We start from the raw sequence: 25,903 nt of genomic DNA on the forward strand, positions 1-25,903 counted from the left end.
GATACTGTTAGTACACATTGTTAATTTTATATATGTTTTGGGACACAGCACAGTCTGGAGAACTGTCCCCAGAATCTTAACTGGGTTTGGCCTTGGGCAATTTAACCTTTCTGTATCTTAGCTTCTTCAGCTGTAAAATAGGCATAATGGTATATAATTAATTACCACACAGGATTGTTGAATTAAGTAATAAATAAGTGTACTGTGCTTTAAAGATGTAGTGTCTCATTATTGCTGTGTAACTATCTAGTTGTAGCTAAAATGTGAGCATTTTTAAATTAGCAGGATAAAATGATGAGTCAAGTTGTCAAAAGCAAAAATCCAAAAAGTTATACATAGCAGAATAATGCATTTTTTTATTTTTACTAACTCTGACTCATGATTTATATTATGCATTCTACTAAGTTCAAAGTTTTCTTTCACAAAGAGAGCTATATGAAACAGCTGTGCTTCAAACCATTTTACTTCAATTGTAGTTGCAGGTTTTAGAGTTTAAATCATTAACAACCTCTAAGTGAACTTTTATCCAAATGACTGCAAGTCACAAAGAGAACACTTCTCTTTCACCAACTACCTTTTGTGCTTTAGTAAGACCTAGTCCTTTTTCTATTTTTTCCTCCTCCTTCATGTCTTTCTTTGAAGAAAGATGTGTGATTTGTGAAGTAATGAAAGTAGGTATCAGTTAATGAAAACTGCTATACTGGGTTCTTAATGCACATTGGAATTGCTCCTGGATAAAGCTTCATATACCTGCTTTACAGCAGGAAAAAAATAAATTTCAGAAGTTAAGATTGCTGTGTGCACTGTAGGAGTATTATGTAGCAATTAAATCAACCATTGGGGCAATCTAATCTTGATTTCCCCCCCTTTTTGTTAAAGAGTTGTGATTATTTTTTTATGCTGACCACATTTTTTTCAGTTCTTTTAAGTGCTCTGGGAATTCTCAAAATCTGATATTATATTATTGCACCAATGCAATTATTTACCCACCACCCTTTTTTTCCATATAACAACTTACTTTTGGAGGAGGGGGCTGGAGAGAGGTTTTCCACCCTCCCCCCCCCACTTAAATATATTGAAATTAACTACACAAGGTGTTGCTTTTTCTCTAAGCACCCTCATAGAATTCTCTTTAAAATCTTGCAATTTTTCCTTCTCCCTTTCCCCTCCCTCTCCTCTCCCCGAAAAGACTTTAATCAGATTTGTTTTTAAAAGTAATCAGTTCTCTCCTTTGGTTTTACAGGAAACCTGGCTGAATTGCAATGTGAATGATCGGCGCACACACACACTCCCCACCACCACCCCTTTTCAGATCGAAAACAACTGGGTAAATAATTTAGGAATTGCATCCTCCCCTGGTGAACCCTTCCTAAACGGAGCGCTTGCAATTCGGTGTCTAAAGTACAGCCTGGGAGCCTGGGGGCACCTTCCTCTTTGCTCTGCCTCTGTGTGTGTGTGTGTCTCTCTAGCCTGTGTGTGAGCTGGGAGCTCTGCTGCCGCCGCCGCTGCCCTTTGATCCCTGCATTAGTGTTAGTTAGGGGCTTGGAGACACACAGAGAGCAGCCATAGACACCGCCGCACCAGCCCTCATTATTGACACCGCACATAGCACACACTCACTCTCACACAGATTAGAGCCTTCCCATTGAAGAATATTGCGACCGGGGACAAGCCAGGTGCACGACCGGGGGAGGGGGTGTGGGGGGACGAAAGAAAGAAAAGGGGGGAAGCAAAAGAAACCCCCTTCTTGTTGGCTCCAGGAAAACCAGCTTCAATCCCGTTACCCAGCAGAAGAGGAAACCCCCCGCTGCCGGCCGGCCCCGGCCCCCGCTTTTTGCCTGTCTTTGCCCCCCTTTGGTTTTATTTGATCTCCCATTAAACCAAGGAAGAGAATGTGAAAAAAGGGGGAAAATGCCCAGGAGGAAGCAGGAGCAGCCCAAGCGCCTCTCTTCACGTAAGTGCCCCCTCTTTTGCCATTTTCTCCTTCCTTCTCTCCCTGTCTCCTTCCCCTCTGCAGCCTCCTCCGTTGTTTTGTGCATTAGTTTAGGGTTACAGAGGTGAAACTGACAAAGACACAGCCTGGGTTATTCCTCTTTTAGGTCTGAGCTAAGGCAGCCATGTTGGTGATGAACAGCCTTGTGCCCTTTTAATTTTTCCTCTCCCTCTCCTTTCCCCCCTTGCTGTGCTTCCTTCGCCCTCTTCCCCCCTGCCCTCCCCTCTGCGCTGATTGTGCATTTGTGCCGGAGTGCGGGTTTCTCTCTGGGGCCGGCCGGGGGGCTGTTTTATTGGGGTGGGGAGGGGGGTGGCATTAGAGGGGAAGCGGCTGCTGGCGTCTTGTGCAGAATCAATCGAGAGGTCCGTCTCCGGCTAAAGGTTGCGGCTGGGCTTGTCGGCCCCGGAGCCGGGGAGGAGGCAGGAGGAGGGGAAGCGGGGGAGGGCGAGGCGGGGAGCGGCCGAGGAGGGCACAGGGGGTGGGGGACCCACACACACGGAGCCGGGGCTGCTGCTGGGGGGCGGCAGAGGGCAGATCGTGGCATGCGAGGTCCCTGCAGAGCAGAGAGGCGGTGGCGGCGGCGGCGGCGGCAGCAGCAGCGGGAGACAGGATGGGGGCTGCTCCTGGCCGCAATAAAATGAAGGGTCAGACGAGCCAGACTACGCTCCGGCTTCGGTACCGCTGCCCCATGCTAGAAAAAGCACAGCCCGGGACTAAAGTGCATCCCAGCCCTACTAAGCTTCAGGCAGCGGGGTTGACAGAGAGCTCAGCCCCCGCCCCCCCCGGCTCCTTTGCTGCCCCCTCCCCAATTTTTTTCCCTCTTTGCAAAACAGTTAACTTTTCTCCCTCCCTGCTGGCGTTAAGCGAGCGGATGCTATGGAGCGAGGCAGAGGGGGGAAAGTGCTATAAATATCTTGCCCCGGCGTGGCAGTAGGGTCGGTCTAAGGGTGAATTTCGGGGTCATTTTTCTGTCTCCAGCACATATGTTCAGTGCCTGTCTGCAGCCCCTCCTCGCTGTGCCCCAGGGTTCAGTGTCTGGTGAGAGCTGAACTGCTTATGTGTCAAAGCCATGGTCGGTCACCTGAAGTTCACCAGGGAGGGGGAGGGTTAAGATTGTGGTATATGGTGTGTGCTCTGTTTTTTCCGCTGCAGACAGAGTGCGATCGATTACTCTCTCCATATATATATATATATATATAATATATATAGCTATCGGGGAAGAGGGTTGAGGCACCGCTTCCCGTCCTAACCCTTTACCACCTCCTGGACACTGGTAACCTGGCACATAAGCCAACGCGGAGGTGGGGGAAGAAATGGCACTTGCAGCTCCACAAATATTTCTCTCTCCCTTTCCGCTGGAGCCGACTCAGAGGGCTTGGGGTTGTACTTTTTTTTTATTTGCCCCTGTGCAGTCCTTTCGCTGTCTGCCCGCTAGAGGATCTGAGTCTGAAACACACGAGCACGCACAGAATTCCCCATATAGAAATGTATCTACTTCAGGAAGCTTGCACAAGTGAGGTCATGAAAGTGCAGTGTCTGTGTTTTGCACCATTACTGCTCTCCTCCACTTCACTGGTCTCTAATAAAAGAAAGAAGAGATTGGAGGGGGCTCTCTCTACTTTGTATGTATATTAATGTGGGTATTGGCATGTACCTCAAACGTGCACAAAATAGGAACTTTGAGAACAGTGAGAAAACAAGATTTTAAATTTAACTTTTTTCGAGGGTGGGGTGACTTGGTAAGGGCAGACAATTCTTCTGGATTGACAGAGTTTGGAAATTGAGTTCTGTGTCTGCAGATCAGATAGCATTGCAGGCAGCTGCAGACAGCCCTGCTGGTGACCTTGACCCTGACCTGGTGTGACTACCCTCTGTCTGACTCTCTAGGGCTGAGATGAAATTCAGTCTCCATTTTAGTTCACTTGGGGTGTGCCTCTCATATTCATAGACAGCTGGTAATTATGCTCAGTTTTATGTATTGGCTGTTCCTCACCCCTCAGGTTGCATGCTGTTACCCCCTCACACAAGACTCCTTGCTCTAGTAAAGGAACCAGGGGTGAATTGAGGAGCAATTACCTTTGTTGAAGTACTGTGCAAATGTAGGTGTTTAAATACAGGACCTTATTTACAGAGCTTTTACTCTCATTTTTGAGCTGAGTAGTGTTGTTTTCCCTGATGTGTGCTGTATGCACTGGATTTTTCTAAACTAATGTCACTTTTGCTTGCTGGGATTTATATATTTATAGACAAATTGCATTGGGATTAAAAGATATTCTTGGCAAATAATGTATTGAGTAATTCAGTAAGAATTGTATGAATGCTGCTATGCATTCAAATGGTCCTACAGAGTTAGAAAATGCCTTGGAAGTTCATTGCAGTTAGTGTGCAAATGCTATAAATAGTGACTTTTGTGACACGTAGTGTTGTGTACTTAATTTAAAATAATTTCATTAAAAATCATTGAAACTGTAATAGGAGAATGTTGTGGTTGCACAAATAAGCACTCAAGGCTGGAAATGAAATAGTTAAGCATGTCCTCACAACCTTAACCCTTCCATCCATTATGTATTTATATTATGATGGTTTATATTTGCATAATAACTTGCTAATTCTTAAATGCAATATATTTATATTGCTGTATATCTACAGTTGCTGTGTACAAGATATGTACCAGGTAAAGTGTATTAAAGTCCATTATATTGAAAAACACACAGTAAAATGTTCACAACATACTACTGGCTAACTATAACTGAAAATACAGTGAAAATGTGCAGACATACTTAGTATACTTAAAAGTGCAACTTGTCTTCTATGACTAGGCCTGTTTACTTTAATAGGACTCACTTTGCCCAAAAATGTATATTTTCAGGATTTATGCACTAGTTGCTTCTTAGTTAATGGCCTTATTCCTTGAATTACATTTAGGAAAGATAGTATTGTCCATCAAAAAGAAATTGCAGCAGCATAATACATGGTTACTGACTAAAGCCCCAATTCTGTATTTACAGAAATTGCCCACAGTTGAAACCATTTACATATGTAAAGTTACCAGTATTTGTAAGGTTGGGGCCTCAATTATTAAAACACACGCGCCTTTGAGAAAAAAGTATATAAAAAGTTTATCAAAGTTACACTCCACTGTTACAACAATGAATGCAATGTAAATATAGGAGAATTAAAACAATTGCAAGATTTTAGCCATATGTTTCCAAGGTTGTAAAATAAAAGGTATATTATGTTGTATTGAGAAACAGAATTGCCTATTTTGGGGCTTTTTTATGAGCAAGACATTCCATAATTGAAGTTTTTAACTAGATACTGACACAATGCCTACCTCCCACACCTTATAAAATACAATGGATGCTTTTTTCTGTTTTTTTTTTAAGGTGCAAATGAGTAAGGCTAAGATTTAACAAATTGCTGTGGAGTCCTTGGCTCCATTACTACCCATCCTCACAACATTTTTCACTGGACACTTAAGTGAGACTATGCTACACATTGCTTTGTTAATTTACAAACCTTATAATAATATTGTTATTACTCTTGCCATGCATACTGGGTGTGGTTTTCAAATGTTTGTGATTAACATAAATCAATCGGTTTTCACCGGGACACTCAAAGGCTGTCTCCTCAATGAGATGCCTTGCATGTTCAAAAGCTTCAGAGGGGTAGACAAGTTAATCTGTACTGGATAAACCTTAAAAACAACAAATAGTCTGGTAGCACTTTAAAGACTAACAAAACATGTAGCTCATGGTATCATGAGCTTTCGTGGGCACAGCCCACTTCTTCAGATGACAGAAGTGGGTTGTGCCCATGAAAGCTTATGATACCATCTACATGTTTTGTTAGTCTTTAGAGTGCTACCAGACTATTTGTTGTTTAAGTGTATCCTCAATGAGGGACGTTCCCATAGCATATCTACTTCAGTGCTTAGAGGTAATTTTAAAAAAGTTGTAAGTATGTGCTTTGCTTGTTTACTTTCTCTTCTCATTCTGAATTGTTTTTCTAGGACTTTCCAATAAAAATTCACTTTCTGGCAGAGACCAGACCTTATTGGAAACATGCCAGTCTGAAATGTGAAAGTTTCAGAAAATTGAGGTTTGAAACAGGTGATTAGAATGGAAACTTTCAAGTCACTATTACTATAGTAGTCACTATTGTTTTTGTCTTTAATTCAGTTTCAAGGGCTTACAATATGTGCAGAATGCAAACTAGTAGACTGATGTAATTTAGTTTATATACTATATACTTATAATTTAACACATCTGGACAGTGCCCTCAGATGTTGAATTGCTATTGTCTGAGGAATGTGTCTAATCAAGACCAAACTGATGTATACCTTTCTGTTGGATTTATTTTGCTAATTGAGTAGATTGGTACTAACAGCATAGTTGTATTTTAGGAGGATACTTATAACTGATTAGGACTGTATCCTAGGCATAACTAAATATTCCCTTATGTTATTATGAAGCTGAATTTCAACTGTCTCATATTCTATACCTAATTTACCATAAAGGCTTTTTCTATATCATTTTTTGTTGAAATGTATTGACAAAAGCAGCGTAAAGAAAATTGTGCTTGATAAATTCAATATTATTTAAAGTTTCTTTCCTCTATTTTATGTTTGTTTTGGAATTTTATAGGTAGAGACTACAGTAGGTATGAGATTTTGAAAAGGCTATCCATATGTTAGAAGAATCTTTTTGCTTTCATGCTAGAATCTAGAGCTGCCAATGAAATGGGCTTTTGTCAGCAACAGGAGTCTCCCTCTCTCTTTTAATAGTATTTATTACCTTACCCGCAGACATCATATGTACGTGGAAAAGCTTTTAACATAGTTTCTATTTATTATTTTTAACCTCTTGCCACTGCAGGGGTCATGATATAGCTCATTGCCAACAAGAGAATACATGTAGGGAAAATTATTAGTCTTAGTGTGTTTGGGTTAATAATTTCATTGCTATCACTGTAGTTATCCTAGTGGTATTGTGGTGCATCTTTTAACTAAAGAGCAGTGTGAGATGCATGCAGTGCTGTCTGCATTGTTCCACCTAAAAATATTGTGATTCTATTTGGTCCTTCCCATGGATCCCTTGAGGAAGAAAAAACACATAAATAAGGTATGCTGAAATAAATTAGGTACATAGTTCTAACCCCAAAGAATTAACTCTTGTTAAATTTTTAAAAATAATTTCTCAGCAGTACACTGGGATACTTGTCAAAAGTCACACAAAGGTAGTATGTGTCCTAAAGCTGTGCAGTAGTACAAAACATTAATACATCATGTTGCCAGAGCATAAATTAGACTGCCCAAGAGCCAGCTTTGGTGCTCACTGAGCCATGTCTGATTTTAGGATCTTTTGAATGGCATTACACTAATTTGCATCCCCACCCTATCTCTAAAGTACCAGTGCAACTCGTAACAGCCCCAACAAAAGGAACCGTGGTGGCATAGTGTGGATGGTTGGCGTAAGGAGACATCAGAACAGAGTGCATTTTTTTAAATAATTTAACTTCACCTTTTGTAAATGAAGTGATTTTTTTTCTTTTTTGTTCTCTTCATACGTAAGAAGGTAGGGATGGAGGGAATTAAGGAAACAAATAAAACCAAACAGCCAAGAGAAGCTCGTCTGTTCAGAATGAAGTATTAGTAATTTCCTATAATTTAATCAGACCAGATCCCAGAACAAGATAATGAGAGCGTGACCTACAAAAGAGAACTTTTTGGAAGTTAAAAGGTTTTCTAGCATAAGCATAAGCCATGTGACTTGTCATAAAACACCATATGTGAGAGACTTTTTTGTTTTATCCCTATTGAAAGAAATCAAGATCTAGACATCAGTTCAGATGTCTATGAAGAGGCAATTTGGCTTATGCCTAGAATCCCTTCACAGTTACATCTTAGTTAAACCACTTCACAGTCATAATTGAGGAGTGTATTTTGTAAATAATGTGCCCTGTTGTACAATTTTCTGCTGCCTAGTTTGCCAGGTGTAGTACTATAATTCATACCGTTTAGGTATAAATGTACAAAACACTTCATAGTGTAAGGAAGCTGAAAGTCTTCTGATATATTTTTTAAGAAAATGTTTGCCAAAGTCTAGTCTTCAGAATAGCCAACAGTACATAATAAATTCCAGTTTGAGGGTTTTGTTTTCTTCTTTTTTTTTTCTCCCACAAGCAAGCCTTGTATTTTCATTCTAAGTTTGTAAATTACATTTATATGGCATGAAAGTACAGCACATGACTAGATTCTGAAGCTAAAAGACCCAAGAAGGTGAATATTATTCCCTAAAGTGACCTTTTAGAAGGAATTTCTTCTACCATAGTTTCATAAATTAAAATAATGAAAACCTAGGCTTGATTCTGATCTTAGATACACGGGCACATTTTGCTGGATATCTTGTAAAATCAAGCTACTGAAGCTACTCCCATAAATTGCAGTGTAGTTAATTTTACAAAATGTTCAATGATACAAACCCAGAGGTCTGAGATAAGAATGTCTTTTAGTGCCTTTCTTTTTCACAGATGGACTCTGGGTCATAGTTAAATGCAGTAAGTGTGATGTTCCCAGGAGGCACTTTTTCTCTTATAGATGTATCTGTGTCAGCATGAATAGTCTGACTTCCTCTTGGGTCAAGACACCAAAGTTTTTGGGGGCTTAATTCTAACCTCAGTTAGCTCAACAGAGGTACAGTCCTGTCCCTTAGTTCTTCCTGTCCTGCAGAGGATTTCCTGCTGTGCAAGGTGATTCGATTGAATAATTGGTTCCCTGGTTAAAACAAAGAAAATACTCCCTTTTCTGCAGCACAGACTGAATTTTAAGACTCCAGACTGAAAATCCAAATTCAATTCATTTGGAATATCCACAGAAGACAAGTCTCATCTATCTTCCTGGAGAGAGAAAAGAAGAGGAAAAAACAGACTTCAAGAGGCCTTTTCTCTTTTCACGCCAACACTTTGGTAGCACAAATGGAGTGAGAGAATAGGTAGAACTGATGACGGTTAACTCATGTAGCAGCAAAAAAGCACTAGAAGAGAAGTAGGTGGTAGGAGAAACTATAAGACCTCCGAGGAAATCGAATTCTCTTTTCCTTTGATCCCTTCATCACTGCCTCAAATGCAGAAAAAGAATAAGAATCAGTCACCAGTTGCCAGGTCTGCCTGTGAAATAGTAACTTAGAGGTGAAATGTTCTGACTGTAAATAAAAAGCCAGAGAAAACACTGTGGAACTTGTACATAAGGCTCCCAGTACTTCTATCTGAAGCAGGGCTGCAAATCCAAGGTCAAGGAAAGAACTGGGAGAGAGGACTCTTCATATTTATCAGTCAGGAGGCCTGGATGGAGACACCTGTAGGGAGCAGAACCTAGATGGAGGGAAGCCTCAGCTGAGCAGGGCCCCAAAGACCTGGAGAAAAGGCTATAAGCAGGGCTGTTGTTTGGGGGGTGGAAGGGAGAGAAGATGAGGGCATTTGCCCTTGGGGGGGTCTGGTGATTTAAAAGGGCCCAAGCTCAGTGTCTTTCCAAAGTCTCACCTCTTCTACTGGAGGCCCTACCCTTTCCGGGGAGCCTGTAGTCTACTACCTCCCGACGTTGTCCAGGTCCTAGCAAAGTGTTGCCAGCCCTGGCTATAAGGATGGCAAAGCACTGGACACCAAGGCTAGAGGACTTTGAGACTGGGTTGCTTTGAGTTTTTCTGAATCTTTGTTTCTGCAATAAAGAAAAGGCCCTGAGTAAAGGAACTGGAATGGTGCAACAGTGCAAATGTTTGGGTCACTATTTCACTTTCCTGGCTGGTGGATCAGCCTGCCAACTTACAAGAACATTTACACTTAGGCTTTGTCTACATGAAAGTATGCAAATGAAGCGCTGATTAGCATTTTGTCACACTTCATTTTCATAATTTATTTGAGCCATTTTTGCGCAAGCGGTTTTGCGTAAAAACAAGCAGCATGGATTTTTCCTTTTCGTGCAAAAAGAAAACGTCTTCTGTGGATATTCCAAAAACCCCTCGCACAAAAACGGCTTGAATAGATTATGAAAATGAAGCATGACAAAATGCTAATCAGCACTTCATTTGCATATTCTCTGCCCACAAAAGCCAGCAGTGTTGACAAAGCCTCACAGTAGAACTTCAGTTACAGAAGCCTTGGGAATGGAAGTTGTTTATAACGCTGAACATAACACTATGGTTGTTCTTTCAAAAGTTTACAACTGAATATTGACTTAATACTTTGAAACTTTACAATGCAAAAGAAAAATGCTGCTTTAACCCACTGAATTTGCCCTTCTTTCTTTCTTTTTTTTTTTTTTAAGTCTCTGCTGCCTGTGTACTTCCAACTTCAAATTAGACGTGTGGTCAACTGCTCGGTTCTTTACACTGACATTGTACTATACTGCACATTCCACTCGTAATGCATCTTCCACCACTATATTTTTCATACTCTGTGTCCCTTACCAGTCCCTAGTGTAAGATACAGCGACCTTGGGGCTACTCTAATTTATACAGTGCTTCCCATGGGCCCCGATCCAGTGCATTTTAACTATATCCTGATCCATCCCATTTCCTGTGAACTGACAGAGCTCTTTTGCCTTCTGCATTGAAACGAGAAACCCTATGCACATGAGCTAGTCTGAGGGGGTACCTTCTGTCCATTTTAATGTCCTTTTACACTGATGTAAAAGGGCCTTGACAAAAGTGTGACTCAAATTCTTGAAATCATTGCGTTAGAAGGCAATTGAGTGGCCTGTATGAAATGAGTTGGCGAACTTATTAGTGTTCTGAAAGTAAAAGTGTGCATATATAATTTTTAAAAATCACAGTTGGCACACTGTCTCAGCAGTGAAACCAAAGACTGGACATGGAGAGGAAACTTCCCTCGCTTCTTGATGTGGTCCCCAGAGAGAGAATTTAGATGCATTATTAGGGAAGGATGGAGAAATGCATTACTGTTGTTTATGCAGTAACTGTTTGATAGGAAGTTACAAGACTTTATTTTCCTGTATCATTGATTTGAGATGAAGTCTGTGTTTTCCTTAAAATAAAACAAGGTTTGAGGGAAGAAGGTGTTTCTTCAGTCCTAGAATGTTGCTTATATCACCTCTGACCTCTGTCCAGGGTCAAAAGCTGGGGCAGTGTCTTAACATGTTGCAGAGTGAGCAATGCTTAGTTCCACATGGAGAGGACTGCTTCACCATTTTAGCCTATAACTATGAGTAGCTTCCTAATCCGCTCTCATTTGGCTCTGCTTGTTAACCCCAAGCAATCCTCTCAGGGGCACAGAAAGCAGCTGGTAGAAAACACAGCATGACAAAACAAACACTACTTGAAGTTTCCTGTAGATAGGTACCAGACTGCCTTCTCTGTGGGAAAAATTAAAAACACAAAGAATATAATTTACCATGTTCTAATCTGACTTAAGGAAAGAGGGGAAAAAGTCAAATTACAGCGAGCTGGATTTCCGTGACATTTATAGCATAGAGGAGTAATTTCACTATCAAGAGGCAGGAATGCAACAAGCTGAAATCTTTGTTTCTGAACCCATGGGAATGCTATCATACTTAAAGTACTTTGAATGAGCAGGAGAGGGAACAAAAGTAAGCATTTTAAATGGCAAATCAGATGCATATTATCTATGAGAAATATTGCAGTAGAAATTAAATACAGAAAAATGAAACACTAATTAAACATAAAAATCTTTGTTAGAGCTGCCACGCTGTCCTGATGTCATGGGTTATGCTCGAGTTTTGCAGTGCATATGGTATATGAGATCACCTTTTACTTTGTGACCTCTTGATAGAGGACGTGAGCACAATAGGGATAATTAAGGACACTGTAGCAGCTTGAGCTTGTTTTGTTTATCTCAGTCTAAATACTATGGTAACAAGGTTTTTTAATTGATTTCCTTGTTTGTTTTATTAGACTAATCACTTGAATAACCATTATACAGCTAGTCTCTTGCAATAGCTCCCAATACTGTAGTAGCACTAGGAAGATTCAGTGTTTTGAACCATTACTATAGAAAACATTATTAATAAAAAGGAAACAATTACAGCATACATTTGATAACTGCTTTTTAAACTTTAAAATTCACTGAATTCAAATTAACTTTATTTTTAAATTACAACTTAAAACGAAGAGTGTCAGTTATGGGCCAGATTCACAGGCCCTCACACTGCTGCCTTTGGACTTCTTGGATGATGCAACGGCAGTGGAAGCTGCTTGTGTGTTCCTCCTTGTGGATGGTATTGGGGAGTTCCTGGTGGGTTGAAAGCCAGCATAACTGGCTTTTATTTCTACAGCCCAGTGTAGGGAGTGTGTTGGGGTAGAAAGTGGTGGAGAGGAGGTTGTGGTTGGAGCACAGAGCTTTCCAGCTATCTGCAGCTAGTAGGCTGTTGCCAGCTGACATAAGTTAGAGCAGTCCTTGGACCTGAACAAAGTGTTGCCTCTGTTTTGGGAGATTTCTGGGTCCGGTGCAATGCCAACTTAGATGAACTTTAAAGTTCATCTGGACAGTTCACAGGAAAGGGGCTTCAAATTTCCAGGGTTCTTGTTTTTCCTCTGGATCATCTAGGACAGGGTGACCAACCTCTGATTCCACGGCCACATGTGGCTCTTCAGAAGCTAATCTGCAGCTCCTTGCTTGAGTTATAGGCACCAACTTTCCACTGTCCTGGGAGCGTTCACTGCCTAACCCCCACGTGGTGCTTAGTTCTGCCATGAGTGCTGGCGCTCGAGGTTCCTTCCAATTCTATGATTTCCCCATATCCTGCCTCTCCCTGAGTCTGCTGCACCCTCAGTCCTTCCCCACAGCCTCCTGGATGCTGTGACATAGCTGATTGCAGTGGATAGGAGGTGCAGGCAGGGAAAGGAAGGTGCTCATTGGCAGGAGGTGGGAGCAGATGTGGGGGTGGGGAGAGTTGGCAATGTACATTGGTAAATTTTAGGGATGTGGAAGTGCATGAGACTGGATTAATTGGTTAATATTCACGGTTACACGCAGGCTCCTGGTATGCATGGGCACTCGGATTTTAAGCCAGCTCCATGCACATACCAGCTCTCAGGGAGCCGCCTACCCTCCCCCGCCCACACTCCTGCCTGTGTATTAGAGGTAGCAGTACAGGAGGGGGGGGGGAGGTGGGAGCCAGTATTTGCAGGGAGCCAGCTTTAAAGCCAGCTCCCTGTGTCCACTTGCTCCCAAAGAGCCACTTGCCCTCTCTCCTCCCACGTGTAATCACAGAATTTCCAGTGATTACATGGTTATTTAATTAAATGCATTTTAATATCCCTAGTAAATTTTGGCTCCTTTTCAGGCTCATGTTGGCCACCCCTGAATTAGGAACTTTTGTTGAGAGTCTACCCTTACTCCTTGAGCTAACACAGTGCAGACTACTTTTCTTTGCCCTCCTGATTAATTGTTGGTTGATATTGCTATACTGACAAGAACGTCTCTGAATACAGTAGTGGTAGGGGAAACGTGCATTCTTCTTTTCCTCGTTTGCCTATTCTAAAAGAATTAGAGTATAATAACCCCTTGCTTCATTCCTGCAACTGATTATAAATCTTGTTCAGTTTCCGTCTCTAGCTAGTGTTCACGATATCTTTTCTAGATTACATGGAGAAGACATGGCATGTGATGTTTGGTCAGTCTTTTCCTACAGATAAGATGCAGCATCATCCATTTCTCAGTAATATCATTTTTTCATCAGTGTCATTTTCTGATGACTACAACCTGTTTCAGGAATTGATAGTTTGAATGAGAGATTATTTGGAATTGGATGCTACTATGGTTCTGGAGAAGGCACACTGTTTCTTTAATACCTTGAAGACTAAGGAAAAGGTGTCAATTACCATTTCCATTAATGAAGGCATGTTGAACCTTGCTTGGGAATCTGGTTAACTCTGGAATCTACATCTGAGGTCAAGAAAACTGATCACTTATACCAGGTCCTTCTTCAGCTTGCTTCACTCACCCACTACTGAATCTTGAGTTTATCTGGTTAGTTATAGACATCTTGAAGGGTGGTCAAGTAGAATGTCATCTGAGAGAGGGGCTGGGAAGAACAAAGGTATACTGGGAATTCAGAAGTTGCTAATTATCAGCCCAACATGGCTAAATACCAGTACTTATTTGTCTGAATGTTTCTCTTTGTGACCATCTCTCTTTGAGGAGCTTGGGTAAAATAAACGTGGACATTGCCTTAAGATGGTCAAATGGTTTCTGTACTTTTTTGGCAAACATTTTACAATGTTTTTATTTCTTCAACAACAGGTGTAACCCTTCAAAGAGCTCCCTAGCTTAAATCTTCCAGCCTTTAAGCTGGAACAAGGCCAAGGTAGAATTCTCCCCTGGAAAGGAGAGGGTCGTCTCAGTTCTAAAAGAGATGATTCATTTGAAAGATAAAAGAAACCAAATATATTGTGAAGTTTCTGGGACTGATTGATTATATCCAGAAGAAAAAGAGCATTTTTTTAAATCTTCTTTTCAGATTCCAGAGTCAGTATGGACACTTTCTGGAACTCCTGGAAAAAGAGACTAGATTCAACAGCAATTGAAGTTCATTTTAGAGATGAAGTTTTTTTTCAGCTTACTCGTCTTCTGCATCTGCCCCACCACAAATTTGATACTTCACTCTGAACCTAGATCAGTTCTCCACTTCTAGGTTGGGAACATCTCTGTCTCATTTGTGCAGCACCTATTACAATGGAGCCTTGATCTTCAGGTGCTACTACATTCGAACTTTAGAACTGTACAGTTCTTTAGAAACCCACAAGTGGGAATATGCTGAGTTCCCCCTGGAATTTGAAAACAATGACTACAGTTCTTTGAGAGTGGTGCGTCAGAGTTCTATGCTCACATAGGACTTCAGGATGTAGTACAAGGAACTGAGATGGTGGGGGGACTGCATGGCCCTTTTATGTATCATTGGCCGCACAATGGGGCACTGATGCACAACCAGTAGGCACTCTGGAAGGTGGGGGCAGAAGGGTACAAATCCCACAAATGCATAGACAACGTTTTCAAAGAATACTTGTGAGTAATCTTCATTTTCCAAGGCCAGAGCTTTGTTTCTAGAATCCTTTTTTAATAAGCCAATTGTAATTCTGTTTAGCTCAATTAAGAACCTCCTGGTAATTTAAACCATTGTTTTGGCAATGCACACATCATCTTGCAACAGGTATTGGTAATGTAATGATGAAAATATTTACACAAGAAAAATAAAAGTCAAGGAAGCAGATAATTGACCGATTTATCAACCTTAGCAGACAATTTTTTCTGATAATATTGTGGCAGCTATAGTAAATTTACTTCTGATTGCTTAAGGGGATAAATCCTGTATGGTGTGTAAAACACATAATAGCCAGGGGAGCTGACGGACTTGCTGAGCGCCTGGGCAAGGTGTGTGGGGAGGGGAGGGAGGGACTTGGTGCTCTTGGGAGGGCAGTCAACCATCAGCACAGCATGGCACATGCCACGTTGGGCCACACCCTCCTTCCTCTTCCCCCGCAGTCAGCCATCAGGGCTGCCAGACACGCAGCACTCAGCATTCCAACAGCAATTTAAAGGGCCCAGCGCTCTGGTCATCACTGCTGCTGCAGCATCAGCAGGAGCCATGGGCCTTTTTGGATCACTGGGTCTTGGGGCAGTTGTCCCCTTTACTTTCTTGTCAGCACGCCTGATTATAGCCACCCCTTCAAGCAAATGGGTAAAGGAGCAGATATTCAGCTTGTGTAACTGCCTCCTAGATTGGCCTTTTGACTAATGGTGTGTCCTTAGGTGTTGGATCTAGGGTAGATGGGGGTACAGCGGCACCCCTGGTTTGAAGTGATTTCCGTTATATACACAGGAGTTACAATTTTGTTCAATGGCTTTCCATATCCTCACTATAAAAATGGTTTCAGCACCTCTGGGTGTGTTCTGTGAGGAAAACTTTAAATGATCCTGATCTGCTCAATTAATAACTCCAGTGCTTTACTGCCTTTTCCAATAGCCTTTAAGCCAATTTCAGGCTGTCAGAATTACTGTGATAACTGAAGTCCCTTTGGTAGACCCTGGTAATAAGTTGCCGTTATGAGCAGAGAACTCTTAGCTTCACTGCAAATTGTGTGTGTGCAGCAAGGCATGTGTATATATTTCTTTTACTTTTAGTCAGTCCTTTGTGCTATCCAAACTGACGCTCACAACTTCCTCTTGTCCACCCTCTTTTTCAACTGGAAGGGTGACTGAAATCTAGTTGTCTTGACGACCCTGGCAGGTTTAAATGACTAGCTGCACTCAAATGAGTTGCGTGCATCGAGGTGCATTGAAGTTTTAATGATCTATAGCCTAAACAAATCACTTCAGTCTTGGCTGCTCTCAATTGTTCAGTACATAGAAGTATGCTTATGCCTACCTCTGGCTATAGGGCCTGAAAGTGTGGTGAGGCTTGCAATACTTTTCAGGTGAAGGAAGATGCACTTTGTTTCAAGAAGCAGTCAAAAGAGCTATGGGTGCAGACATTTACGGAGCAATGGCAGATCTTGTGCAGACTCTAATTTAGATGAGTCAGAGACAGTTGAATGCACTGAGGGAATAGGCAGGAGGCTCTGGGGTGTAAGATTTTGGTGAAATGAATAGTAGAATATAGATGTTGTGTAAAACAGATTGGACAGCCATTTTTATCAGATGTAGCTATCCAGTTAAATCAGGATTAGAAGGCAAGATTCTCGTTCTTGTTTTTTTCCAGAATGTAGAAGACCAATTTTGCATAAATAGCACATAGGCTAAGCACTTCTCTGCCATTTCCTCTCTGGGCCCTTTCTCGTGAATGGCTGTTCCATAACAACCGGCTGCATAGGAACTCCTCCCTCCCTCCCTTCTTTTGGTGTTTGCCACAGCTTTGACAAGAAGGAAGAATATAGTAACCTTCTGATAAATACCTTGGTGTAGCCTGTTGGCAGCTATATCCTCCATAACATGTTAGGCTTGGGGAATGAGCATGACAACTCCAGAGCACCATTTACAAGAATGGCTTAAAGATTTTTCAAAACAATAGGGCAGTTGCTGTATTACTTGGGGGCTGTGTCTACATTGGCATCCCTTTCCGGAATTGCAAATCCGCGGGGGATTTAAATATCCCCTGCGGCATTTGCATTTACATGGCTGCCGCTTTTTTCCTACTTTCAAGTAGGAATAAGGGATCTTCTGGAGAAGGGTTTATTTTCCGGAAAATCGCGTCTACACTGGTGCTTTTCTCCAGCAAAAACCCCGAGCCGGAAAAAGCGGCAGCCATGTAAATGCAAATGCCGCGGGGGATATTTAAATCCCCTGCGGATTTGCAATTCCGAAGTGTCTCATTAGCATCCCTTTTCCGGAAAGGGATGCCAATGTAGACACAGCCGAGCTGTTCAAGGCAGGACCTATCTGTTACTGTTCTTTCCTTTCTGAAAATGTGGATGAGATATTTTCTGAGCCCTCTGACTCAGATTGCTATATTTAAGTCTTGTCTGGTCCTTCCTCTTTTAAATCTATGAGCTCCCTTCTTCCAATTTATTGTCTTTCAATGCATAAAAGAAATCCTTATGAACAAAGATCATTGCTCCACTCATTTACCCTCACATACCTTAGCATGTGGCATGACTCTCCCTATTTCCTCAAATAGATTCATCCCTCCCAACCAGTTTTTGCTTTAATCTTTTCCATCCATGTGCAGTTTTTTTCCTCCCATGTGTGGAATAAATGTTCTATGTGCACTGAGGCATATGCAAATGTACACCACCAATAGAAACACAAAACCTTGCTGTGAGTGCTTTGCTGAGTGGCCACATACGTGCACAGCTAACAAGGAACACTATCCCTAATTAAATTTCACATTCCACAAATCTTAGATGAAACTGCATGTTGATCGGTGAGACCATTATACTACTTTGCTGGCTGACACTAAAATGACACTTTCATTTGACCCTATTTTCCTCATTTGCTTGTGTCTGGGAAGGACAGCACACTGATAGCACCATAGGATCGTGTCTGAACAAATGTGGTGTTATACCTTGCCTTGTAGGCTATGGTTTCTGAGGTGGCAGTCCATTCACTAGAATCTGGCCATTGTGCAAAGAGTTGAACTTTTTGAAAGGGGTTGCCAGGTAACTAAGTCTGCCATCTGCAGATAACTAGTTTTCAGCCCTGCCGTATTTCTGCTCAAAAAGTACCAATCTGGACTATGGGTCTGTGGCTAATGTGAAACTTTTCAATGAGAACTTGATTAATAAGCAGCTAAAGTTCTTTCAGCATCCACAGGGCCAAATATTTGTTCAAGAATGTCCCAAAACCATTGAAGGACCCTTGGGACAAGCAGGAAGGATTATTCACTTGGCCATCACTTAAAACAATTCGATTTGGAACCGACACTGCAGAGATCTTGTATAGGTTGCAGATGTCAATATCACATGTCTAGGGATCCTTTTGGATCCTTTTTCTGGTGATTGATTGACATTATATTAGTTAATCTCCATATTGATGGGCTCCACAGGAAAGCTTAAATGGTCTTTGCCTACTGCCTTTCAGACAACTTCTGTTAGTAGCAAGACTCCAGTTTCTCTTCCTTCCCTAAATGGAAATAGATGACAGTTTCCTTGTATGCAAGAGATGGCAGAAATCTTGAGAACGTAGCTAATGGTTTACATGTCAGCAAAGCCAGAATCTCTGCCAATTCTGTGATCAGATGGGCTGTGTCTAGACTGGCAAGTTTTTCCGCAAAATCATCTGCTTTTGCGAAAAAACTTGCCAGCTGTCTACACTGGCCGCTTGAATTTCCAGAAAAGCACTGACGATCTCATGTAAAATCATTAGTGCTTTTCTGGAAAAGTCCAGCCGCCTGCTCTAGGCAGGACCAATCCCAACTAAATCAACCCAGCCAGGGCTTTGTCAAGCCGAGACTTAAACACCTCTAGGGATGAAGACTCCACTACTTCCTTAGGTAACCCATTCCAGTGCTTCACCAGTCTTTGAACTGCTTCTCTATGTAGCTGGTTGACATTAACAGTACTAACAAAGGTTTATTTCCTTTTGACTCTCTCAAAAGGAGATTAGGTTTTTCTCTCACTTTATGAATATCAGCATTTTTAATAGCCTGCTCTTGTATGACATGCTATGGCCTACAAGATAGTCTCCTTTGAAAATATTCGTATGGCATCTGATTTCAGAATGTTATTGTTTAAAGAGTTTGTAGAGTATTCAACCTAATAATTTCTTTGGGGTTTATAATGACAGTTTAAACAAAGAATAGAAATAGAGCTGCCATGTTTTGCCTTAAAATTGTAGGTTTTTCCCTTGGGAAAAATCATTATTTAAGAAGACATGGAAATGAGATACCCAGGGCTTTTCTCTCCATCTAACTGTGTTTATGTGTACACCTATTTTAAACATGGGGGAGAAAGACAGAATGTAGAAGCTGTTATTTTCTGGCTTTTTCCTGTTTCAGCTGTGCTACTCTCTAGCCAGTCTACGGTGGAGAGGGGGTTGACCCCTCGGGTTCAGGCACCAGGAAACATTTTGTGATGAGGCCAAGAATTGAATGATCCTTTCCAGATGAATCATCAGTAAACCAAAAGTTCCACTGACAAAACTGTCTTCCTGTGAGGCTTACCTCTTATAGGTCACCATCATCATGAGGGAGTTATAGGGGATGGAGTGCACTCCAGCATCCATGTGCTGTTTACACAACTGTGTCTTTTCAGTTTTATTTGGTGCTGTAAATGTAATACAGAAGCTAAGGCAGGCCTTTATTAAAATCATGATTTTTCTTCAGCATCCCTGTGGGAATGTCAGCATTCTACCACTCTGAATGTATAGTCTATTCTGAGACTGTTGTAAATGCTGTTCTGTGGAGGGGAGTCTCTGGAACTTGAGTGAAGAATGTATTTCCCCTTCCATAGTCTCTAAAATATTAGAACAGTTCAGTTGGTGCAGGACCCCCTAAGTTCTCCAGCCCCCAAAATTTCATATTAGCTTTTATAATTCAAAAGACTTTTTTTCCCTGCATTTCAAAAAAATAAAAAACTAGCGGGCAATTTTTCACACTGGGTTGGACAACTTTTATGGGATACCATAAAATTAACTTTCCAGGTATTTTTATCATGTGGTTGCATTGCTACTATTCTTTAGGTGTATGGCTGCTGACTATCACACCTTGGTGTGAAATTAACAAAGATTTATGTGGAGTTGACAGCCAGAGGCACACAGATAAAAATGGCTCAGAATTAGCATGTGATCTTGTCAGGGGGAAGAAGGGGTTTCAGCATTTAAAAATAATGCATTTGCAGGTAAATTATTTACATTGTGCACATCTGTACTGTATTAGGAAAGCTGAAAATCTATTGTTTTTCCACGATTTTCTTCCATATCTTTCCAGTAAGGTTGATAGGTTTTAACTGAACACCAGGGTGAAAAGCAACCCTGGTGGTGCAAGTCAACACCGCTGACCAGGCCATTAAAAGTCACACCTGGCTCCTTGTTGCTTTCAGGAAAGACAGGGGTTCTGCAAACAAAACCCACCGCAGACACCAGCTCTGTTGCTGTCCTTGCTCATGAAAGTACATCCTGAAACCCTAATTTCTGACCGGTCTCTGGAGCCCTCGCCTGCATCTGTACCCAACCCCATGTCCCAGTGAAGTGAAAATGAGTGAATGAGGGCAGATGAAGTGAGGAGGGGCAGGGCAAAGGTGTTCAGTTTTGTGCAATTAGAAAGTTGGCAGCCCTAATTTCCATGGTTGTATTTGTGATATGATTCTATTGCTGGTCGATATAGCAGCACCCACTGAATGTGCTGTTTACAACAACTATTTTGAATGCCTTTCCTTTGATTTCCTTTGATTTCTAATCTGGTTACTATCCTCTCTGCTTCACTCGCACTGTTCTATCGAAGGTATCCAGCAGTTTTTTACTGGCTAAATTTCTGCTCCTTTCTCCTCCTCAGCTGCATTTAATACTGATGTACAATACCTGCCTTCTCCAAATCTTGCCCTTCATTGTCTTCCATGACTCCATCTTATCTTGATTCCACTTATTTTCCTCCCCTCCGCCCCCTTTAGGACAAAGTTATGTCCTTTAGGACAAAGCTATGTCCAAAGCATATGACCCTTGCCTCTTTTCACTTTACATCTCATTTCTAGGTTAACTTATCTGTTCGTGTGCTTTTAACTACAGTCTTTACACTAATGTCTCAAATACACTTTTGTACTCTTCACCTGACTTCTTCAGTCCAATACCACAGTCAGTCTGTGTCTCTAACCTTTTCTTCTGGATATCTCATTCTCAGTGGATACATCTAGACTGCAAGCTTCTTTTGAAAGAGGGCATCCCCACCTCAAAACCAGATCAAAGAAGTGATCTGTTTTTCAAAAGAGAGCGTCCAGACTGCCTGGACACGCTCTCGAAAGAAAGCTCTGATTGCTATTCACAGAATGGCTACCGAGGCACCTGTGCTTTTTTTGATTGCCTCTTCTTTCGAAAAATGTCCCTGTTCTGTCTTCACGCACTCCTTTTTTCGAAAGAGCTCTTTAATACTGATGTACAATATTTTTTTGAAAGAGCTCTTTCGAAAAAGGCGTTCTTCCTCGTAATGTGAGGTTTACCAATGTCGAAAAACCCCCTGCGTTCTTTTGATTTAATTTCAAAAGAACGCGATTGCAGTGTGGACGCAGGTGAAATTTTTTTGAAAAAACAATGTAGTCTAGACATACCCAATGTAGGCTTAATATGGCCAGATGGAACCTCTTAGTTTTCCTTTCAATCATCTTCAAGCTGATTATCTGGGAGACATCTTTGCTTCCTTTTTCTGAACTGTCTCTAGGTTTTCACATTTTGCCTCTAACATTGTACAATCTGATCATTTATTTCTATCTACACAGCTAAAGCTTGCTCAGGATTTCTATTTGGCTTGTCTTGACTACTGCATCGTTACCATCCCTGGAGACTCTGACATCTACATTCCCCTACCTCTAGTCCATTCAAAATGCAGCTGCAGAACATCTTCCTTTTGGTCTCATGAGTGGAAAACATATATTGGTGCTACAGAAACAATCCCAGCAGTTGATTTGGGCTGGAAAACTGTTCTTTGCAGTTTTCAGAAATGTCTTTTTTTTTTTTATTGAAGCTTGTGTAATATCCACAATAAATTGCAATGCACCAATACTTTTAAATAAAAGGGAAAATTCCCATAGCAAATATTATTTCATAATAACGGCCATACTGGGTCAGACCAATTGTCCATCTAGCCCAGTATCCTGTCTTCGGTCAGTGGTCAATGCCAGGTGCCCCAGAGGAAATGAACAGAACAGGGAATCATCAAGTGTTCCATCCCTGTTACCCATTTCCAGCTTCTGGCAAACAGAGGCTAGGGACACCATCCTGCCCATTAGCCATTGATGGACCTATTCTCCATGAACTTACCGAGTCCTTTTTTGAACCATATCCGTGAATTTATCTAGACATTAGTTATCATTAGGATTTACCTTTGAATCTGATTTCTTCTCAATAGAGGGTTTGGCACTTTTACATTTGCACATACTTGGGGATCTATCAAAACATGCCTCATACTGAACTCAATCATTGGCAACATGTGTTTGAAGTATTTAATTGGATTTTAAATACTGTTAGCAGGTTTTAGGAAATACTTTAGGTAGCCCATTTCTGTCCTCTAATGGTATAATCCTGAGACATGCAGAGCACTTACAACTTCCACTCATGTGAAACGTTGACTAACAATTCAAGTACCAGCCCTATGAATGCTCGGTGGGAGACAACAAAGGAGTCTTTTACAGGATCAGCCCCTTAATCCTTGACATGGAGAGACACTTGCAATTGTTGGGTAATTTATATAGAAGTTAGTAAGATGCTCAGCCAAATTTTGCTCCCTCTGAAGTTAATGAAACTCTGGCCCAAAATTTAATGTAACTTACCCATTTGCAAAATCTGGAGATTTATATCCACCCCATCCCCCAGGACCAGAACTTATTTTCTAATTAAAAAAAAAATCAGTACCACAGCCTTGTGCTCACAAGTATCCCTACAATAAGAGACTATAGTATGTGTAGGATGGAGATGGAAAAATTAAGTAAGGAAATATATTTTCATTCCAAGTGTTCCAGGACTCCTCATAAACAGTGAGTCAGATATGATTATAAAAAAATCTTGTGTTTTTTGAAATAGCTCTATACAAGTGGTCCAATGCAAACACAAAATACAACCAGGGTTTGTTGATAGGCTCTCTGAGGGTGGTACACAATTCAGGCAGACCACTTGCAACTGTCAAATGAACTTCCTGGATTATGGGGGTGGAGATTGTGATATCCGTTGAAACCATAGGAAAGTTGGATGAGTTTCTTTGTTTTCAGATTTGTTCAAGCTCAGTGAGGCATGAGTTCATATGAACTCCTCCCCAACAGGTATCTGATCTCCTGTGATGCCAAATCATCAGACTTCATAGTGCTAATTTTAAACCAAAGCATTAGTGTTTAGGAAGTTGAACTGTGTTTGTGTTGGATTCAGATGCCACTTCTCCTCATTAACTTTAAAGTAATGAGGGCTTGATGCTGCAGTGACTGAAGGAAGGACTGAGAAGTGGAGAATTAGAACAGTGTAGAAGAGATCCAGTTTCAGGACACTGAAGGAGCTGAGTGGGTAAAAAAATCCTACAGGGTTTTGGGAGTAGAGATGCTGGGGGAAAAACTTTTTCCACATTCAGATTAGAGGCAAGTTTGGGACCTAGAGGCAGCCACATTGCAGTTGTTAAAGCAGAGTGAAACAGGAGGGGGAACTCTCACCACTCCGACTAAATAGGAAGTGCTCATTGCAACACACCTAAGTTAGAGGGAGAGTTCCCCTTTGGTAAAGGAAGGGATGGCTGCACTCCTTTCTGGTCCCCTTCACTTATGGGTGGAATCAATGGGGGATTTGTGTGCTGGGTGGGAGAGGGGAAAATACTACAGGAGCTGCTCTCTACTCAGTGGTTCCTGCCATTTTTAAGTATGCGGACCTCTTTTCAATCTATTACAATTGAAAATCTATTGGGGGAAAAAAGGGATTGGGCCCACCTGGTGGGCCTGATCCTTATTTTTAAACTTTCCACTCACTCCCTGCAGTACTGACAGGGACCACACATTGGGAACTTCTGTTCTACTTCATTTCTCTTTCTCTGACCTCCTGAGCGCGCACATAGTAAAACTGGTGTTAGCCCTGAAAGGTTTCATTATGGTTCTTTGATAATAGATACAGGTTCTTCCCCACCCTTTTGTGTTTTGAATAAGGGACTCTGACTTGGACAGTCCTGTATGTGCTGGTGTCCCATTTCTCAGCCATTCAAATTTTCTCGAAGAGGAGGGTTGGCTTGTGAAAATTAATTAAAGACATAAATTCTGTGCTTAGGACAAAAAAAAAAATCATCGTGAGACACAAGAATTGTATTGCAGATTGGTAGGATGTGTTTTAATTCATGTTGCAAAAGGCTGGTTGTAACTAGAAACATCGTTAGTAACATGATATAATAGAGGAACACGATAGGGCTAAAACTAAGTTTTTACACCAAGGGCCAGATTTCTCTCTCATAAGATAATTATATGGCCTCCATCCCTGTTGATTCTAAGTGTGTCTCAACATACACGTGAAACTGGGAAATACTATTATCCCTATTTTACAGGTGGGAAACTGAAGCATAGGGACCGATTTGCGTAATGTAACACAGGATAAATGTGTCTACACTGGCGCGATCTTGCGCCAAAGCGGCTGCTCTTGTGCAAAAACTTGCTGCCTGTCTACACTGGCCGTGTGTTCTTGTACAAATAAACTGACGTACTGCTGTATAAAATCAGGGCTTCTTGCGCAAGAACTATGATGCTCCCGCTCAAGAATAAGCCCTCTTGCACAAGAGGCCAGTGTAGACAGGCAACGTGAATTTCTTGTGCAAGAAAGCCGTATGGTTAAAATGGCCATCACAGCTTTCTTGTGCAAGAGAGCGTCTACACTGGCATGGATGTTCTTGTGCAAAAGCACATATCTTGCGCAAAAGCACATGCCAGTGTAGATGCTCTCTTCTGGAAGAGTTTTTGCAGAAGAAGTCTTCCGCAAAAGAGTTTTGCATGAGAACGCGCCAGTGTAGCCCAAATGTATAATGGAGCAGGGACTTGAAACAATGTCATCCACTATCTAGGTTGGAACTCTAATCACAGTCTAGCATCCCTCATCTCAGTACACATTAGCCCTTCAATGAACCTTTTCCTCAATCCTGACCTTTTTTTTTTTTTTGTCAGGGAACCATTCTGGCCTTCTATTTGATCCTAGATTAATATCAAAATAATTTTATATTATTTTTTAATTACAATGCTTCTGAATGTCTCTCATTTTAAAGCATGTGTTAAGTTATTGTGTGTAGTGCCCTTGCCAAGTATTGGTGAAAAGTTCCCAGGAAAGGATATTGAGAGAACAACTGAATATGAAGACATCTGTCTTCATGCATTTTCTATGGCAGGTTTTATTTAAATAGCTGTTGGCAAGGGCTGTATAGGTGGGGTGTTTGTGTAGGTTTATTTTAGTAAAGTTTGTTGGATGAAAGGTGCAATATAAGTGCTAAGTAGTAATTATTACGGTTTCATCAGCTGCTAGCTAAAGTTCTTTTACTTGCTGAAACTAATAAGGAATCAGGAAATATACAGTATGTATCATACGATCCTAATAAGTGTCCATATTTTTAAAAATCCTTTTGTTGATTTGCTGTCATATGATTCCACTGACTCTCTCATACTGTGGGACATTCAAGTCTAATAGAAAGGTATCTGACAAGAGGAGATAACATACATTTAATTCTAATTTTGCTATTGTTCTTGACTGCATTCTGATTGACCCGCTAAATGGAAAAAAATCTTTAGTCACATC

At 41.3% G+C, this 25,903-nt stretch overlaps 1 protein-coding gene across 1 annotated transcript in view; it reads left to right on the forward strand.

Annotated features, from left to right (window-relative positions):
• The first annotated feature begins 550 nt into the window (after positions 1 to 550).
• Positions 551 to 25,903, forward strand: part of ZNF827 (zinc finger protein 827) — a 177,395-nt gene continuing 152,042 nt past the window's right edge. Inside the window, exons 1-3 of the mRNA XM_075929977.2 lie at positions 551 to 671; positions 1,244 to 1,327; positions 1,761 to 1,954. Of these exons, the coding sequence (XP_075786092.2) occupies positions 1,269 to 1,327; positions 1,761 to 1,954 (253 nt within the window). The 5' untranslated portion in view covers positions 551 to 671; positions 1,244 to 1,268. The remainder of the gene's footprint in view (positions 672 to 1,243; positions 1,328 to 1,760; positions 1,955 to 25,903) is intronic.

Source organism: Pelodiscus sinensis, chromosome 4, assembly GCF_052426305.1.
Source record: "Pelodiscus sinensis isolate ZL-2025 chromosome 4, ASM5242630v1, whole genome shotgun sequence".
NCBI lineage: Eukaryota > Metazoa > Chordata > Testudines > Trionychidae > Pelodiscus > Pelodiscus sinensis.